This window comes from Lepisma saccharinum, chromosome 10, assembly GCF_977018435.1.
Source record: "Lepisma saccharinum chromosome 10, izLepSacc3.1, whole genome shotgun sequence".
NCBI lineage: Eukaryota > Metazoa > Arthropoda > Insecta > Zygentoma > Lepismatidae > Lepisma > Lepisma saccharinum.
In genome coordinates, this window is record NC_139238.1 from 70,301,449 (window position 1) to 70,321,591 (window position 20,143).

The following is a 20,143-nucleotide window of genomic DNA, read 5'->3' on the forward strand; positions in this document are numbered from 1 at the left end:
GTAAGATCAAAGGCATGGTTAAGTGAATGCTGAATCTAAACGTGACCATGAGGGCATAGAACTGCTTAGTTAACGCTGTGGGAAATAAACCATTCATTTCCAATTCTTGCTTAAAGATTGTGATCGTAAGATATGTGGATGTTTTTAAACACCCGCCGCACTAATGCCGAGTCAGGTAGTTGCGAAATTCTTGGAAAAGATGGATGAAGAAGGTCACTGTGAAATTAACTTTCATTATCTAATTCAGGCGCGAAGGGGAATCAGCAAATTATACTTATCCTCTTCACTTTTGTCTTTCGTGTGACTGCCGGTATCGGCCAATAATGGCTATTTATTTCCACCGAGAGCCGACCCCCGTGGCGGAGTGGTTAGCACATCGCTCTACGACGCCAGGGTTCGAATCCCGTCCTGGGCATGGATGTTTGGGAGTGTCCATTCAAAATTTCATCATATCATAACTCATCCCCATCTTCACTTCACAAATTAGCCAAAAGTGGCATAAACTGCGAGGTAAAATACAGCAAATCAATCAATAATTTCCGCCGAGATTAGAATGAGAACATACGGCTTTGAATGACAATACTAAGAAAGATAAGCTAATCGGGACTGGACCTACATTTTAAAGTTGGATCCGAACCACTATGTGCCTCCACTGACTATCGAACCCGCGATCTATTGATTACAAGGCGACGGCGACACCATCGGAGAAGCCCCTCTAAACATATACGTACACAACTACTTACAATAATGTACATAAAATATTTTTCAGGAACTTTATTTTTCATCAAATGGACGTATCATCATTCTTTTTGTTATTCAATAAATATTCAACTTTTTTACTTTCTTTGACATAAATATCCTTCTCATGACTGTTGTTTTTACACAAATTTAAGCGGTCTTAACTACACGTAAGCCAGATGATGAATTATTGCTGTTTTTTTCTCTGATTTCATAGCGTCTTTTTACTATTTATGTAATAACAATATTTTTTAGTCAAGATAGAAAGAACAAAATAAGTATTATCGTTGTCTTTCCTCCGTTTCAGTCTGTGGTTAGATACAACAATACTCCATACGCATCGGAGAAATGAAGTACTAATTAATTAATTGTCATATTATTACAAATAATTATATTAACGTATTTCTGAGACACTTGGCTCGGACTGACTCCTCAAGTTATATATTTCTAAATACGTGTCTAGTGATGTGACGAGTTAGTATGACTCGGTAACTAGCCCTTGTTATTTTGTACTGGAATTATTCAAGTATCGGTATTGGCATCTGTATCGGTGGGTATCGTTAATGGTATCGGTACCGGCAAATGGTGGTATTGGGTTAGCTCTAGTAAAGACCTTGTGTAGGAGGATACTTTTGTCACAACATTTCAATCCCCAAGACACGACGAATAATAATGAACAAATAAAAAGGTAAAATCAAGAACTATAATGCACAAAAAGATGAAGGCAACATAGACGCCATCATATTCTGCTACGTCCACTCGCAGCAACATCTCCAAGTAGAGGGGACGTTTATGCGAATGTTTTAATATGTACTATATGAGAGTACACACACGTAACTTAATTCACACTGAAAAAGAATGTGTACTAAAATATATATAAAACATTTAACGAGCCCGAACGGTTTGTTGCGACTTCTGACGAGACGGAACGGAAAGGTTCCAGATTTCGAGCCCTAGCTGTAGGTCCAGTCGCCAGAGCCTCGTTAGTCTGGAAAATGCAGTCCAGGGTGTACTACGTGGAAGAGAGGTTGGGAGTTGGGTGTCTTAATGAAATGTTGATTGATTTGGTATTTTAAGTCAACTTTATGCACAATATGCACAGTAAGGCTAATCGGGACTGGATTTACAGTTTAAAATGGGATTCGAAGCACTATGTGCCTCCACCGGGAATCGAATCTAGGACCCCTTGATTACAAGGCGACGACGCTACCACTGCGCAATCGGGGAGGCCCCTTTCGTATGAAAGAGGCATCTCTTACACCCCGCGAAGATTTGGAAAATCAAGTATCTAAAGAGGAAAAGATGTCATCTTATAGCTCATTCCATAATTCCAATTTAAATCCTTATCTTCCGTCCAACTAAGTCAGACTCTTATCAAATGTTATCAGTAGAGGAAAGACGATAAGGCATATTTTTTTCCTGGTGACCACTGAAGGTTCTCTTTAAAACTGGGAGACTGGCAGAGGGAATCTAAGATTTCCAAATCAGAGAACACTCTTATCAACCTTTAAGTTGTTTACGTTACGTCCTGGTACTCGCGACGTAAAGTCGTATTACGATTGTGGAATCGAGTATTGCTCGAGAAAAGCTGTTTTTCCCCTTGGACCTGCGCGCGAAGGGCAAAAATCATCGAGGATCATCAGAGGGCATCGGCAGAAGGTCACAGAATGTGTCGTGGTGGAGGATTGCGGACGTCACATGGGCGGGATTCTGGAACGGTCTAGGAAACGTGGCGTCGAGCTTTTTGGAACCATCAATTCGGGACGTTATGACGGAAGCTGTCAATGAAGATTAGTGGTACTGTTTTGTCGAAGTTGAGTTAACTGAAAATAGGCTGTTATAACCAGTACGTGTTGGTAAACTCTACAGCGTGGTGAAGAATGACAGTTTTGTCTTTGACTGTAGTGCATCAGCTTTTGAGTGAATGGTGATCTGCTGCTACCTTATCGTAAACTGAAGTTGGCTGCGTTTTCTGACTTGACGTAAACTACGGTTCCTAGAAAACGTTCTGGTTGTGTCGTAACATAGACTTTAGTGGCAGCACTGCCATAAAACAAGGCGTTACAAGGTGTTCAAGTTTTGTCTCAACAGAAACTGTAGTGGTTGGAAGGTGTTCCAGTTTTGCCCTAACGTACATTAAGTGTTCTACTTTTGCCCTAACATAAATTTTAGTGGCGCCGAGATTTCAATTTACCTCCAACATATACGTCAGTGTTTTGAAAGTGTTCACATTTTATCCTAACATCAATTTTAGTGGATCCAAGGTTCCAATTTGACCTTAACATAAACTGCAGTGGTTGCAGAGTGTTCCAGTTTTGCCCTAACATACATTGCTGCGGTTGTAAAGTGTTCTACTTTTGCCCTAACATTAATTTTAGTGGCTCCAAGGTTCCAATTTGCCCTAAACATAAACATTGAAAGGTGTTCTAGTTTTGCCACAACATAAACTGCAGTCGTTGCACAGTGTTCTAGTTTTGTGGTGACTTTACAGTGACGTCATGGAGGGGGACGTGGCAGGCAAGAACGAGGCTGAGATTCGAACCGAGGACCCCTCAGCGGTTTTGGCGATGTTCAGACTGGTCGGTGCAGGAAATGGCAGTCAGGATCTGAAGAAAATCACAAGCATGCCGATCATATCGAAGTCCCTTCAGGACTCGGGAATGGAGGATTGGAATCTGGACACTGCGTTGTCTCTGAGCGAAGAACCGAGCAGCGACCAATCCGGGGAGGAGTCAGAACAAACATTCAAGAAAACAAAGGCGCAGATAGCGGCCAGGAGGCGACAACGAACGACGTCTGAACCTTCGCGGAGGCAGTACACAAGGCAGCGCTCCAAGAACAATGTGTCCCCGTCCAGCAGTTCCGAAGACGAGTACCATTGCGGACGTTACCAAAGACTGAAGAAGAAGAAATCCAGGGGAAGGGTGCACACCGTCATAGGGATGAACGAGACTACCCCTCTCATCCGGAAATCCGAGGAGGAACCCGAATTGGGGTACACCAGTGGCGGATCCAGGTTCAGGACCGGTGGTGTCCCGGCGGCTACTTTGTACGCGGCGCCTCCCACCGTGGCGCGGTCGCTGTCGTCGCGAGGGAGCGCCTTCAGCAGCCGCCGGACGAGCGTCGTGAGCACCGTCGGGTCGCACAGGTTCAGCAAGCGACAGTGGCTCACTCTTGTGGTCTTCGCCATAACTGATTTCGCCAGTGCAATCTGCATATCGCTGCAAGCGCCGTTTTATCCTAAGGAGGTGAGTACATTAACACACACAATTGTTTTTTTAGTAATAATAATAATAATAATAATAATAATAATAGTATATTTTAAGTGCTGAGCACAGTATAAAATTCTAATAGGGTTATTCCATATCAAATCAACCAAAAAACAACATATTTTTGAACCTGTATGATTCCGATTTTTAAGATATTTTGTTTATTCATTATACCTATCAAGAGGACATTAACTACAAAATGTCAGGTTTTTGGTGCTCTTAGTTTTTGAGTTATTGACTTTCAAAAAAGCATAAATTCCCAAATTTGACGACATTTTGAAATCTTTAAACAGCTGTAGATCAAAAACTATTTGTCATAGAGAGCTCATATTGGTGTCATTCTCTTCTTCAATTAATGAGCTTTAATTTGAAATACAACTTGACTGTTGAAATTGGTAATTTTAAACGTTTTTTTTAAAATCTCAAAAACACCCCTTTTAATATTTTTTGAAAAAATAAATGTTTTAAAGACATCGATTTAATATTTTGTACGCAAAATTTCATAATGGGACGGCAATAGGTTCCTATGGAAATTATTATTTTTGTACCAATGCCAATGCCAATGCCAATGCTTTATTAACAGGTTTTTTGTAAGTATCGGGACCATTGTGCCCTTGACTTACTATCATGTTCTTACAAAATAGTGTATATACAACATTTTTCTTGCTATAACCCGGGTCGACTGTCGGCCGGGATTTGGACAATAGTTCATCTGTATTATTTGTACCGTATTGTGTGTGAAATTTGCTATGTTTGTTTACTTCCATGTTAAAACCATAACTATAAGCTGAGTGGTTGATGTTGAAGTTTTCATATTAATCAATTTTAATTTTTAGAGTACAAATAATATGAAAATGTATATTATTTATCACTTTTAATAATAATAATGTAATGGTAGCCTACACGTTGTATAAGAATTATCCCGGTATATAACAACCTTAATACATAAATGTATGATATTATTAAAATTTGAGAAGCTTACAGACCGAAATGGCATGCAAGAAGCGACGCATGTTGCTTGTCCCTTTTGTAATTTTGTAATTACTGTTCATTATTATTATTATTATCATTGTGTACGCCTTCTGTCATTGGAGGATATACCTGTGTTGAAGGTAATAATAAATAAGCAAATAAATTATCCATCACTAAGTCAAGTAGTTGATTGTGTTAGGTCATCTTACTACACTTTTCTGTCACTTTTGGCTAATGGCTAAGATTAGAATGAGTAATGATAAGTAATGGATCAAAGGATAATCATAAACACAAATGGGAAGCACACAATGAGGTACGTATTCATCCACGTACAAAGTTTAATATATATATACGAGTAACAGGAGCGTATATTCCAGGCAATTTAGGCTATCTGCGAAGCCTGAACCCTATAATGTAAAATACTGAAGAGAAATATTTTAGAAACTGTGTGAATTAAGCTGATTTGATAAATAAGATAATGGCGATTCTGAAGTTGGCAACCTGAATTGTTAGGAGTTGGCAACCTGAGTTCTTAGAAGTTGGCAACCTGATTTCTTAGAAGTTGGCAACCCGAATTCTTAGGAGTTGGCAACCTGAATTCTTAGGAGTTGGCAACCTGCATTCTTAGAAGTTGTCAACCTGAATTTTTAAAAAAAATTGCAACCTGACTACCGTTGTGATGTAACTGTGGCTTCCTTGAAGACGTCAAGAATGAGTCTATTCTTCTCCCTTCCTCCATAGCCTAGGAACAGCTGTCATAGTGAGATAGCCCAGGATTTAGACTCAGCATACGCCACTGACGAGTAAATTTTTTGGAATCTGGGCATTGACTTTTAAAAAACGAAATAACCGGACCGCGGGATAACGAAGTTTGAGAACCACAGCCTTAAGCGAATGAATAGAGATTGAACAAAGAGTTCTATATTTAACTGCATGCAACTAAAGGATACAATGATAAAACAATAATTATAGAAGGAAAAAAGTGGAATTAATGTTAATTTAGAGATAAAAACTGTTGATATCTTTACAAGACGTAATTCAATTCTAACATTATAAAATACTTTTAGTGCGATTATTGTTTGTTTCCCCTGGCGAGGTCCTGTGGTACATCATTGGGTGCTTCTTCGTAGTTGTTGAGGATTTATAGGCACTAAAGCTGGTAAAATAGGAAAGTAATGGGTATTGCAATCATGAATAGAGGCCCTACGCACAATGAACAAATCACCTTGAGAAGATAATAAATTTAATGTTGGTTTGATTTTGGTTTGATTTGCTGTTTTAAGCCCACTTTATGCACAGTAAGGCTAATCGGGACTGGACCTACAGTTTAAAGTGGGATCCGAACCACTTGTGCCTCCACCGGGTATCGAACCCGGGACCCCTTGATTACAAGCCAATGACGCTACCACTGCGCCATGGGGAGGCCCAATAATAAATTTAATGTACCATATATACACTATATACAGGGTGTCATTTTAATGGCACCCACGGACCACAGAAACGTACAGAGGACATCAAAACAAATAACATTTTTCGGTAACATTTTTCTCGTTGGTGCATAATTTCGGCGCTACAGTCGTTCAAAAAAGTCAGTTTTGCCGCCTGAATGCTGGCAGCCACACACAACATTTGATTGCATTTGTGACGTAATATCCCGTCGTGAAGCGATGCGTTCCAGGGTTGCCAGGAACACTCATATTCTGTGAAAAATGACATAGCTACAATCAGCCAAATTATGTACCGTAAAAGAAATCGAGAAAACACGTTCTGTAACCTAACAGGAAGTAAACAAACGACAAGAAAACTGATCGACATAAAATAGAATTAAAGTGGAAGTGCTCATATCGAATTTTGTCTCAGCTTGCATGTCAAATATTTGCAAATCTAGTTACAAAGTTGGCATCTACAATTTAGTCTATCCACTTCGTCCTTCTGATACTAGTTGTTTGTGATACACTGAACAGATGACCAAATAGATATGAAAGAACTCAAAATTCCAAAGGTAAGCAACACATAATATAATGTATATTCAGGGCATTATGAGGCAAGTGGCAAAAATGGTTGGGATATAAGTAGTAGTAATACAAGCTCTCCGACGACTGTGTTTATCTATACACCGGATACACATGTAATAGTTTGCAACTGTGAACAGGGCAGTATATTCGCTACTGATTCATAATTAGATTGTTACTGTGGTTGTACGTGTTTTAGTAACAACGTGAACCTCGGATACTTCCGTTATCAGCACAAAAGTACAACAAATCATCTGGACACAAACCTGTAGATATCAACCTTGAAACGAGATTTGCAAATATTTACATGAAGCTGAGCTTAAACAGTCACATGTAACTTGTAAGTCCAATAAAATGTATTGTTGTTGATATTTGACAGTAAGCTGAGACAAAATCCGATATTGACACTTCATTTTGAATACGTTTTTACCATTTCTCATATCGTTCGTTCACTTTCCCCTTCCCCTGAGATGGCTGCTGATGATCTGGCTGGTAGGCTATGATGTTCGGTCTACTGGACGCGTTTCTCGCTCCGTTTTACATCTAATCATGTGGTTGGTAGTTTGTCAATTTCCACAAAATTTGTGTTCCTTGCAACCCTGCCGTGCGCTGTTTCGCCGCAGGAAATGACGTCACAGATGCGATCAAATGTTGTGTTGGGTTGTCAGCATCCAGGCGGCAAAACGGTCTTTTTTCAACGGCTGTAGCGCCGAAATGATGCACCAATATATATATATATATATATATTAAATAAGTAATAAATATAAAACGTCATTTTTAGACAAGATTATGCAAAATAGCGTTAAATCTGATAATATGTATTTATATAATCTCTAAGAGTCCTCCTCCGTGGCCGTGCGGTTTAAGGGGCGCTGTGCTTTGGACTCCGACTGCGGAACGGCATGGGTTCGAGTCCGCCTGGGTTCGGTCTCTGGGTTCTCGGCCTGTGTATAGGACGGGTGGCATCGTGAGGAAATTGGGGAGCTTCGAGCGAGTAGCGTAACCAGGTCTCGGAAATCTCCTATAACGGCTGCGGGTTCGACGTGCTGACCCCACGTCACCCCATTTCTGCTTGTGGGAGGGAGACTGGCAGTCGGGAGATCGGCCTAGGCCCTTCAATGGCTGTCGAGCAACGGGTTAGTTATATATTTTTTTTATAATCTCTAAGAATGCTTCATTAGGCCTCCAAATAACATGAAACGAATTTAGAATATTAGAGATTATGTTTAAATACAAAGGATTATAAAAAGTCAGGTAGGCATAAACATACACGATACTAATGAATGCCCACTTTTTTGCCATATCTACATCTTGACTCAATCATCGTTTTGAATAAATAAGATAACAAAAAGTATCTGTTAATCAATGACGTATTGAAGGAAGGGTCTAGGGCAACTGTTTTTATACAAATGCTTGTAATGTTACTGCCCATAAGCCAGATAAAGAACATATACTTCTCTTTATCTATTCATGTAATAATAATAATAATAATAATTATTATTATTATTATTATTATTATTATTACTTTATATATTTAATATATCATTATTATTCTAACCTTATTAATCTATTGATTTAAAGCGTTATTTTTGTTATTGTTACTTTGTTATTTATTTGTTATTATTACTACTACTACATGTGAGAGACATGATTCGGACTTTCCCCCTCGAAATATAATTGAGGACTAAGAGTGGTAAACGTTGTAAGTGCCAAAAGTGAAAGTGTTGGGAAATCGCATCGTTCCCCACATCAGCCCGTAAGAAAGTGTACACTAGTGACCTCTTTACACACCCTTTGAACTACTTAGAAGACTACCAGCCATATTTAACGTTTACCACATTATAAAGCATGGCACATTTAACAGTTTAACGTGGAAAACGGTGTTTGAATTATTGTGGCACTTACAGCGTTTACCAATTTTAGTCTCCAATTGTAGATACGTGCCTGTCATTAACACATAAAAGATGTGGGCTTAGAACACTTCGAAATACTGCTCTCAAGAGATAACGTGTATCCGTTTACCTACTCAAGTAGACAGAGTTGTCAAACAGTGCATTTTATCGATAAGACATCGAAAACAATCAACATTCAAGAAATTACTGTTGATACAAAGATAAAACGTATTATATTTATCGTTCAGTGTGTCTGATGTTTGGTGCCAAGACTGGAAAATTGACGATTCCTCAGAAACAAACAGGCCTATAAAAATTAAATTTATTTACGATTTAGTCGAATACCTGAACGTCAATTAAATTATCTCTGTAGTCGACGCTCTAGCTACATTAACGACCGGCTGCCTTTGAAGTCGACGGAGCGCGCCCACCAGCTCCAACAATGTGACTGAGACTCCACGTGGAGTAGACGAGCACAATGACAGCTGCGCCCATTGGCTCAAGGACTCCACGTGGAGTAAACGAGCACAACGACAGCCGCGCCCATTGGCTGAAGGTTGGGTGTCATTGGAAAAAAACAATTCCCCCGTTATTTATCCCCACCCACGTTTGTGGCGGTAGTTTCCTTTGTTCTTCCAAGTTAACGAAGTAAACGCGAGGACTATACCAACGTGTCTGTATTTATGGAGGTTTAACAGTCATCAAAAACTGCTAACGATTTACTAACTAACTAACTAACTAACTCTCTAGCCTTCTTAAACCCGAAGGTTCATGGCTGCAGCAACACAGGCCTTTCATCTGTCCCTATCTTGAGCAAGATCTATATACTCTTTTCCATCCCTACCGATTTCCCTTAGGTCCATCTCGACATTGTCCCTCCATCTTCGTCTTGGCCTTCCTACTGGTCTCTTACCATCAGGTTTCCCAACAACAATCCTGTAAACTACTCTTTCCTCTCCCATTCGTGCCACATGGCCTGCCCACCTAAGTCTTCTTGATTTAATTATTCTAATAATGTCTGGACATGAATACAAATTATGTAGTTCTAAATTATGTAACCTTCTCCACTCACCTGTCTCCTCATCCCTTTTAGGTCCAAATATTTTCCTAAGGATCTTATTTTCAAATACTCTCAATTTATGTTCCTCTTTCAATGTAAGGGACCAAGTTTCACACCCATATAATACTACAGGCAATATTACTGTTTTGTATATTTTAACTTTTAGTTTCTTAGATATTAAACGAGAAGACAAAAGTTTATGAAGAGAGAAGTAACATGCATTTCCTGAATTAAGCCTACTTTTTATTTCCTCTTTAATATAATTTTCATTTGTTAATATTACTCCTAAGTATTTGAAAAACTGGTTCAAACGAGTTGTTATCAATAATTAGATTTTGATTATTACCTAACACTTGGTTTCGGTCTGTAAGCATATATTTAGTTTTCTCTTTGTTAACTTCCAAACCTATCTCTTTAGCAGTTTTGAAAAATATTTTAGCATTATTCTTAATTGTATTCACATCATCCCCCAGTAAGTCTACATCATCTGCATATGCTAACAACTGAGTCACACCATTTAATTTTAGTCCTTCTTTAGTTTCGTTTACCTTCCTAACAGCATATTCTAAGGCAAAATTAAAGAGCAATGGAGATAATGCATCTCCTTGTTTTAACCCATCATGAATTGTAAATTTGTCAGACATATTAATACCCACACGAATTTTACTTTCTGTTTCACTGGTGCATATTTTTATCATACCAACAAGCTTCTTAGGTATTCCAAACTCTACTAATATATTATATAATTTATCTCTTTTGACCGAATCATATGCTTTTTTGAAATCAATGAATAGCTGATGGACATTTTGATTATATTCCCACTTTTTTTCAAGTGTCTGTCTGATGTGAAAAATTTGATCTGTAGTTGATCTGTTATGTTTAAATCCACATTGATAATCACCTATAATTTCATTAGCATATGGGGTTAGTCTTGTTAAAAGAATGTTAGAAAATATTTTATATGTTGTTGAGAGTAGAGAAATTCCACGGTAATTATTGCAGTTCATTTTATCACCTTTTTTAAACACAGGAACAATTATGGATTCTTTCCACTGTTGAGGGATTTCTTCTTTATTCCATATTAAACAAATTAATTTATGAATTTGACATATTAATGAATTTCCACCATATTTAATTAACTCAGCTGGTATTAAATCAATGCCAGGTGCTTTGTTATTCTTTAGCCTTTTAATAGCATTTTTAACTTCAGTCAAGTTAGGTTCTGGAACTAAAGGTTCTGCTGTGTGTACTTCATTTACTTCTGATTTATCTCCTACATGGACATTTAAAAGGTCATTAAAGTAGTTCTTCCATCTATTTAGAATATCGCTTGGGTCAGCTAGAAAATCACCGTCTTTATCTTTTATCAAGCTTACTTTAGGTTGCCACCCCTTTCTAAACTCATTTACACCTTTATATAAATCTCTGATATTCTTATTTTTGCTGTTTATTTCAATTTCGTTAATTTTGCTTTTCAAGTAATCTCTTTTTTTACTTCTAAACGTGCGGTTAACTTCTCGCTTTATTCTATTATAATTGTTTAGATTTGTATCATCAGAGTTATTTAACCACCTAAGTCTAGCCTTATCTAAGTCATCTAAGTCTTATTTCTATTAGATTATGACATTCATTATCAAACCATGGCTTACTTTTTCTCGGTTTATGGTATCCTAACGATTTAAAAAATCAAATGTTGTCGAGTAAAGAAATGCTATTCAATGCCAAATACTTGCACCAAAATTTATTCCTATCTATTTGTCTTTGGGAATGTATAACATCAAACAATCGCTGTAATAAATAATTTGATCCACTATAATTTTGCTAAATATGAAACGCTGACAGAGGAAATTAAATTAAACACTTCTAGTAGCGGATATTATCTTCGATACGTTGATAAAACAATTTACAGAGGTTGCATACTGTGGTGTCTCATAATATTTTAAAAGAAAAGCGTCATCTATGGATCTAATTTCTACATACCCATCCCTGTGCAGTGATGAACAAGCAACGTATGTACAAAGGTTTCGTCCCATATGGGTATATTTGATGTATTTTTACCCTAAACATTACATACATACTCGCACACACACACGAATATATATATATATATATACATATATATATACATAATAATATACAACAAAAATTGATGCAAGTTCAGTTAATATAAAGCTAGAGACCCTACTTTAAATCGAATTTAAAATTAGGCGAGAATTTAATATTTTTAGTAGCTAATAGCATATTTGTTGACAACTATTCAAGTTTTTATTGTTCAAAACTGTATGGCAGATCTCCAAAATACCATTTAAGAAATTATTTATGAAACGTGAGCTGATACAAAATCCCTGGAGAAAAAATCAGATTAATATTAATCATTTCATGTATCACCGCGACGATACATTACTTTGAAATTGCACTTCTCCAACTCCCATTTGAAAAAAGAAATATGTTGACTACGAGACAGTGGACGGGAACTTGTGTGGATGGTTCCATAATTTTGAATCACCTTGTGATTTAACGATCACAGAAAAGTCTCATGATGTTCGCACTAATGTTCCAATTTGTTTATTTCACCCACCAACATGTTTTTTATTCAATGTTTACGTTTCAATATACAAATATAATATTATGATTATGATAAAAACCTGACAATAAATTATTCAATATTGTGTATACCTGTGTAACTTGCACATAATACGCTGACATTTTGTTAAAATGGGCTTTATATTTATAATGTTTTTTTGTAATAAATTCTAGGCAGAAATGAAGGGAGCCACAGCCACTGAATACGGTCTCGTGTTTGGAGTGTATGAGCTAACGGCGTTTATAACTAGTCCTATTTTTGGAAAATATGTAAGTATGAAGAACGTTTATTTTTATTGAATTTATGAGTTATTAGGTTTATTATATAAAAAGCTTGATTTTCACAAGGTACTTGTCTACTAGTATGCTATGCACTAAAGATAATTACATAGTACTCATAGTATGGTATTACAAGTTATGTGAAAGCATGTCTTTCACTTCTAGCATGTAGTTGAAATAGTGGGTCCGTCCGATTTGTAAGGGCTTGCGACGTACGTACACGAATCTGTAGATATCTATTCCTGAACCATGCCTGAAATGTGGTCCTCAAGCTTTATTCAGCTTGTATTGTCACCGAAATGGGCAGATTTTCACTTAAACCGATAATTAAAATGTGTTGCCTAAGTCTTTGTGGTAATGGTGCAAGTGAGAAGTTTCAGAAATTGACGTTTTTAGGCGAGCTTCCAGACCGAAGCGACAGGCGACAAGCGCGTCACTCAGAAACCAACATTCAAAAATGAATACAACATTTCTCAACAAAGCGATAAGACAAGCTGCGTGTGTCGCTCTGACCGGAACATTTTCGAGAGCTTTCAGACCGAGGCGACAAGCGGCTGGCGACAAGCGATACGAGGATTTCACACCGTTTCGGCAAGTGTCAAGATATACCGGCCTCTGCGGTCTAGAAGCAAGCATTCACCGCACAAGGCCGAGGCGACAAGATTGATTGAGAAAACAGTTCAGTCCCGAGGAATACGTACAACTTGTCGTGTCGCTTCGGTTCTAAAGGCAGTATTTATTTCTTATGGTTGGTTTCCAAGCGGCACATGTCACTTATAGCTTCGGTCTGAAAGTTCCCTTCTCTTTTCCTCGAATCGCCTCGGTCTGTTGGTGACGCATGCGCACTGAATGTTTCTTTTATCAGATTGGAGCTCCTCGTGGGGCATATTACTTTAGTGTGGATCTTCAGTGTCCGTTGCTGCCTGTCATGTGTCGCGTATAGCTTCGGTCTGAAAACTTCCTAAAAAGATATGTAACAGTACATCAACAACGGCAGGATAAATCAGGAACAGCCAAATAGTGTATTATTCTGTGCTGAACATAGTATGCAGACTAAGAATACAAAAGTCCAGCCGACCTCTGTGATGAAGGGTTAACACAACACATTGCGACACCAGGGGTTCCGGGTTCGAATCCCAGCCTGGAGATGGGTGTTCCTCGTGAGTCATCAATTTCATCATATCATCACTCATTCTTTTCTTCGCGATAAGCCGAAAGTGTTAGGAAAGCGAAGCAAGATATACCAGATCAGTCAATCAAAATGTGTTGATTCTGCAATACATTTTCGGTTCATTTTGTATTGTTTCATTGGTTTTATTATTCATTCACTTTTTTTTTTTTAGTCAAAAATACATTTCAGAATTCCTTCCACATAAATATACTCCAAATCTACATCGCAAATATATACGAGGTACAGTCAAGATGTTAGTTAGAGTGGGATGAAGCAAACAACGTAGCTGAACTTGTATTTATTTGAAAGTGCAATGTAACTGCTACCTTTTCACACAATCATCAAGCATATTTAAACACTTATCACTAACTGGAACAAATTTTTCTATGTTTGATTGATTTGGTTATTTCAAGTCACTTTCCTGCCACTTTTGGCTAATCGCGACGATGAAAATGGGTGATGATATGATTAAATTGAAGAAGGGACACTCGCAATGAACACCAATGCCCAGGCCGGGATTCGAACCCGTCCGAAATGCGAGAACCACTAACTCGTCGCATTTTAGAATTGCTTCTCGGAGGAATATCCCGTTTTCGCAAAGTCCTCTTTCATGGGATCGAACACTCAATATCACAAGGTGCAAGGTTTAGCTTATAGGGAGGGTGTCTCCATGCCTCACATTGGATTTTTTTTTTACCAGAGGAGTCTTCATGACGTATGCTGCTCTGTGGAGCCATTCTCGAACAAAACGCATTTTGTAATTGCCTGGCGCGAAATTGCTTTCCCGTAAAGTTCACGTAATTGACTAGGCTATGCATCTTGTTGACTCTATTAGGGGAGAGCGGGATCAATTGTAACATTTCCCTCCAAAACTATTGACATTTGGAGCTTAGAAATTAGCATGCAAACACTTCAATATGTTGTTAATTATATTATGCAGATAAGATCCCACTAACTTTAATATACTAAACATTATTAATATTTTACACATGTGTGACAAGTGTTACAATTGACCCTATCTCGGGAGCATATTGTAACACACTGCAGGGGCAAAACGTAACATTTGAACCTTCCATAAATTTTCAAAAAACTTATCAGCATTGTCCTTATTAAAATCAAAGCACGTGCTAAGGATGTTGACTATTGAGTCCTTATTGGTAAACTGGGATTTCCCTTTATACGAGTAAATGCGGTAAACCAGTCTGCACCAGTCATTTGAAGATCTTTCCAGGACTCAGAAATCTTTCATTGATTTGTTTTGGCACATTGGTAAGAATAATAGGTACATCCTCAAATATTACATTCTGTTTGATTCAGAATGGTAAGACACAGAAATACAATATTGTGTGGTTTACAACCTATTTTGTGAAGGGCCTCATTCGATTGTTCTCTCTCTGTGTCTTACCATTCTGAAACGAACAGAATGTAATATTTCAGGATGTTTGTACAATGTTTCATATTACAATACAAGCGAATATTTTAAATGGGAAATGCACAAGGAGGCAATTGTAACAGTGTTGCAACTGCCCCAATTAAAAGTGTTACATTTGCCTCAACCTGACGCCATATTGTTTGCTGGCTTCCAGATACTAACCACGACACCATAAATTGATCATAACTATCTTGACAAATACATCAAATATTGGGTATTTTAATGATATTTAAAAACCTTAATCAGATGACATCCAGAAACCACTATTAAAAAGGAAAGGAGTGATTTAGGTTTTTACTGACATGTTAAAATTTTCAAAAAAATCGCAGTGATATCCACAGTAATCACAAAATAGGCAAGAACTTTACCTGAGTTACTCACAACTGACTTCTTTTCGTAGTTTGATTACTTTACGAAGATACCTCACGAGAACAGCACAGCAGCGAATGTTAGAATTCACCCCACTCTCCGTTAACACATTAAAGTTCAATGCGGACTTTAGATGCATCAAAATGCACAGAAATGCATGAAATGGTACTTTCATCAGCTGCTAATACTTTACATGCACTAAAATGCATCATGTGAGAAGATCAGACACCATAATTTCAAAGAAACCAAAACAAAACGGTTTAACTGTGTCAAAAATACATCAACCTTCATTTGTTTCGAGTTCTGTTTGTAACCTTTTCACCTATTTATCTTAGAGAAGCAGTTTATACTTTTGACCACAAGATGGCAGTACTTAATTATAGACATCATGATAAAAGATATTCCTTTTACGAACACATTAATGAGGCATTTAAACTGTAAATATTGTTTTCTTTCAATCAGAGAGTGAACGAAGTTGGTTAATGAGTATCTGGATAGCTAAAATTTGTTATCTGTACGTCAGTGGCGGTCCCTCCATGGAACAGAGGGAACAGGCTGTTCCCTTCTACTTATCGCCCTTTTTAGCTATTTAAATTCTCTATAATAACATAATAAGAACACTTCTTTCTTCCGAAATCAACACGCCGAAGAAAAACTTTCAACCTAACTTGAAGTTTGTTTACTTCACCTACCCTCGTCGTCCCACCCTCTGCTCTGACGCCGAGTATTTCCGACCACGCGCGAAGGTAAACGATCCTCATGGAGCAACTTTCCACCGCGAAAGCTGAACTCTCAACCTGTTCCCTACGAGAGACAGCGAATTCGTTTTCCTTCGAGTTTTTGCTATGTGCTAAAGCTTAATTGCGTCGTAGTGATAGTTTGGAGTGTAGTAAGTCTATAGTTTCCTAATCTCATTGCAAAATTGCGTCTGCCAGTCATAACGAACTGGAAAAATCTTCTCGAGTCTAAGCGTCTGCTAAATGCCTTGGCTAAACGCTGCGAAATAGCTTCCGAGGGAACAGCTCACATCCACCTGTTCCACCAGCAAGACATGCGTAGCGAAAGGACAAGAAAGCGAAGGTTGCGAATGTTGTATGATCGACCGGCTGAAGACGAAAGCTTTTAGTACATTGAACTTTACAGAAAAGACAGCAGACATTCACCTATCCTAACCTAATTAGAAACTAAAACGAAATCGTACACAAGGCATTTTCAAACAAGTTACTATAAAAAAAAATGTAAAATGATTAACTGGATACTCTTCCAGTGGCACATTTTTGTTGTCCTTGTTTGTTCCCGAGAGTTGGTTTGGAACAGTTCGGATTTTGTCACAATTTCTACAAATCTAGCGGACGTCATGAAAAAACTCGGCCATCTGATTGCCATTATTGCATTAAGGACGTTTGAATTACAATGCTCAACTCTAGAAAAAAAATGTCAACTTAATCTACAAATGGAGATATGAAACCCGTTTCGACAAAACATTTTTTTTCTGATCAATCATAAATTGCTTTTATTAATTTTTCCTTTTCAACAATTTTGTTTTTAGTGTTTTGTTTACATTATATTATATTTGCTTTAACATAGGCATTTTCATAATTTTAACGTGCTTCATGTATGTAACTTCTGAAAATGTTTAACTTATGTTTCGTATGTTTATTTGGTTCATTTCAACAAGGGTTGAATTTTACTTGGTTTACTGTATTATATTACGACAGGTATGGGAGGGGAGGGGGCAAGTGCAGGTCACCTGTTCCCCTGCCTGATTTAGCACCGCACGTCACTGCTGTACGTATTTTTACTAACGAAAACTTGCAGTTAGTGCTTTGCAGTTTTTGTAGTATAATTTTAAACCGATAGTTACTGCCTGTGGATTGTGACAGTTATTGGTTTACTGCTCGCTTTAGGCCAGCCGCACACCGCATCCGTCACAACGCGACGCGACGAGAAAATTTTGTTTCAAATCGTCGCAGGAACTTTAGTCTCTTATGGGAGGCGGAACGACGGACGAAGCATTTGACTCAAGTCACGTTGCGACGGTTTTGCAAAAAAAACCAACGAAAGTCGTGGAATTTGGTATCGCGTGGAACGGGAACAAAACGATCTGCGCATGCACGAGTCCACTAACTTCAGCCACATAACTCTGAATAAGGGCTCTAGCAGTATTATAAATATACAAGTATACATTCAATTTAAAACAAATAATTGATACATTAGTTCTACGTACACATTGATTCTGAAGCATCGTTATCCGCTTTCGAAATTATGAAAGACAGACCTAGGGCTATTGGCTACATGGACGAAATATGCAATCAGATTTTATCTAACAATCAAAATGACTCGTTGTATCTTGTCGCTTTGTGACTTGTCGCGTCGCTTTGTGTCGTGTCGGATCCGGTGTGCGGTTGTCCTAATTGTTTAAGTTCAGTAATCAAGCTAATAATCTTTTTATTGTCTACTACTGACACAAAAACAACGCTGGTATATGAAACTACAGCACCACACTTCTGGCGAATTCGGTCGAAAAAATAAAAATGGTGGTCTGTGAAACACGGTTTGCATGCCAGAGTAGATTGACGCCATTGTGACGGCTCACATTTGTTAATATGTTTTGCCGTGTAAGATAAGTTTAAAAATTCGTATCGACGTCCATAACAGAGTGGTTAGTACCAGCGTACTACGGCGCTAAGGGTCCCGGTTTCGAATCCCTTCCTGGAATGAGTGTTTTTGTGAGTGTCTCTTCATGAATTTCATAAATCTCATGTTCGTCGTCGCGATTAGTCAGAAATGGCATAAAAGCGACGCTAAATAACCAAAATAAATTCAAAAGATCGTCCGAAACTGGAATCATGTGTTCAACTTGAGGTAAGCTCACGGACTGTGCTAGTAAGTTGACGTTCCTTCTTTGCATATTGTATGAATGAACGATTAGTTTAACATCGCCCTTCTGCCACTTTTTGGCTAATCGTGAGGATGAGGATGAGTGATGATATGATGACATTCATGAAGGAACACTTACAAAGAACACCCATACCGGGATCCGAACACGGGACCGCTAGCATCGTATCGCTCTGTGCTAACCACTCCGCCAGGGAAGTTGAGCCTTTGTATATTATTCCTACGTTTGTTAGTAGTGCTAATTAGTTGTTTCAAAGTAGTACTTGGTACGAGCTCTTTTTTAGCCTCTTTTTTATCAATTGAAAATCAGTTTTTGACATATTTTGACAATTTTTTGTCGATGTTTTAGCGTTTAGCGATGTTTTAGTAAAATTTCCCTTTTTTCCCACTCGTACTTGGTACGAATGCCACGATCTTACGTGATATAACTTAACCTATCTTTTTTTTCTTACGATTTTTTAATTTTTTTTTACGATCCTAAGTGATATAACTTAACCTATCATTTTTTTTTATTTACGATCTTTTACGCACCGAACTAACCTACAAGAGACTCTGTTTGTTTTTAATATTTCAGTATTTTAAGGTTTTCACAAATTTGCAATTTAACGCTGGACTTAGAAAATTTTCGATTGCTGAAAAAAAAAAAAATTGGTTCCATGACGACCTATGTTTATTTTGGTATGGGAGGACAGAGGACACCGAGACTCGACCGACACACTAAACCCGACCTTTCTGCGACTATTCGTTCAAAAGTTACGAGTGATCAAAGTTTTGGGAGGTGGGCTAACTTCTTACCCCTTGGCCCCAGGACCACCAAAACTTGGTACACGTATTCTACACCTCCAAAATCGACAGGGAGGGTAGCTTCGCTAACAGTATGGGGGTGTTTTTCGATATATTTTTTCGATAACTTTTACCATTTTCGAGATATTTGCAATTTAAGATTTTTTTAACGCTGTGGACTTAGAAAATTTTCGATTGATGAAAAAAAAAAAATGGTTCCATGACGACCTGGTATGGGAGGAGAGAGGACACCGAGACTCGATGAACCAAGTGGTGCTTTGTTTGTGTGTAAAAAAAAATGCAATACTTTTTGCACTTGGTTATCATCACCTAACATGTTATTAATTGTTTTTTAAAATTAATTACAACTGAAAACTAATAATTAATATTATCTAAAGTTACTAATTAATATTATACAAGTAATTGATATATTTTTTTTGTTCTTGTTACTAGTGTTGGGTAATTATAGTTGTTGCAAAATATATAGCTCTCGCGTATGACAGTTTCTGAGTTTTGTTGGGTATATATAGTCGAATCGAAATTTTACTTGTTATGTTAAATTGTATGTTAGGGTACATGGTAGGAGAAATCATTGTATATTAGAGCGCTCTTTTAATGATTTGCCTATAACTGCATACAGGCAGTCGTAAATTTAGTAAAATATCCTGATCCTGTTTCTTCTAGC

The 20,143-nt window shown here is 37.7% G+C and overlaps 1 protein-coding gene and 1 non-coding gene across 2 annotated transcripts in view; one reads left to right on the forward strand and one right to left on the reverse strand.

The window, feature by feature from the left end:
• Positions 1 to 2,421: 2,421 nt before the first annotated feature.
• Positions 2,422 to 20,143, forward strand: part of LOC145994373 (MFS-type transporter SLC18B1-like) — a 129,018-nt gene continuing 111,296 nt past the window's right edge. The window contains exons 1-2 of the mRNA XM_083130486.1: positions 2,422 to 3,986; positions 12,701 to 12,796. Coding sequence (XP_082986612.1) covers positions 3,237 to 3,986; positions 12,701 to 12,796 — 846 coding nt within the window. The 5' untranslated portion in view covers positions 2,422 to 3,236. The remainder of the gene's footprint in view (positions 3,987 to 12,700; positions 12,797 to 20,143) is intronic.
• TRNAT-UGU (transfer RNA threonine (anticodon UGU)) lies at positions 6,331 to 6,404 on the reverse strand. The gene has a single exon. It is a non-coding gene; the product is annotated as a tRNA-Thr (tRNA).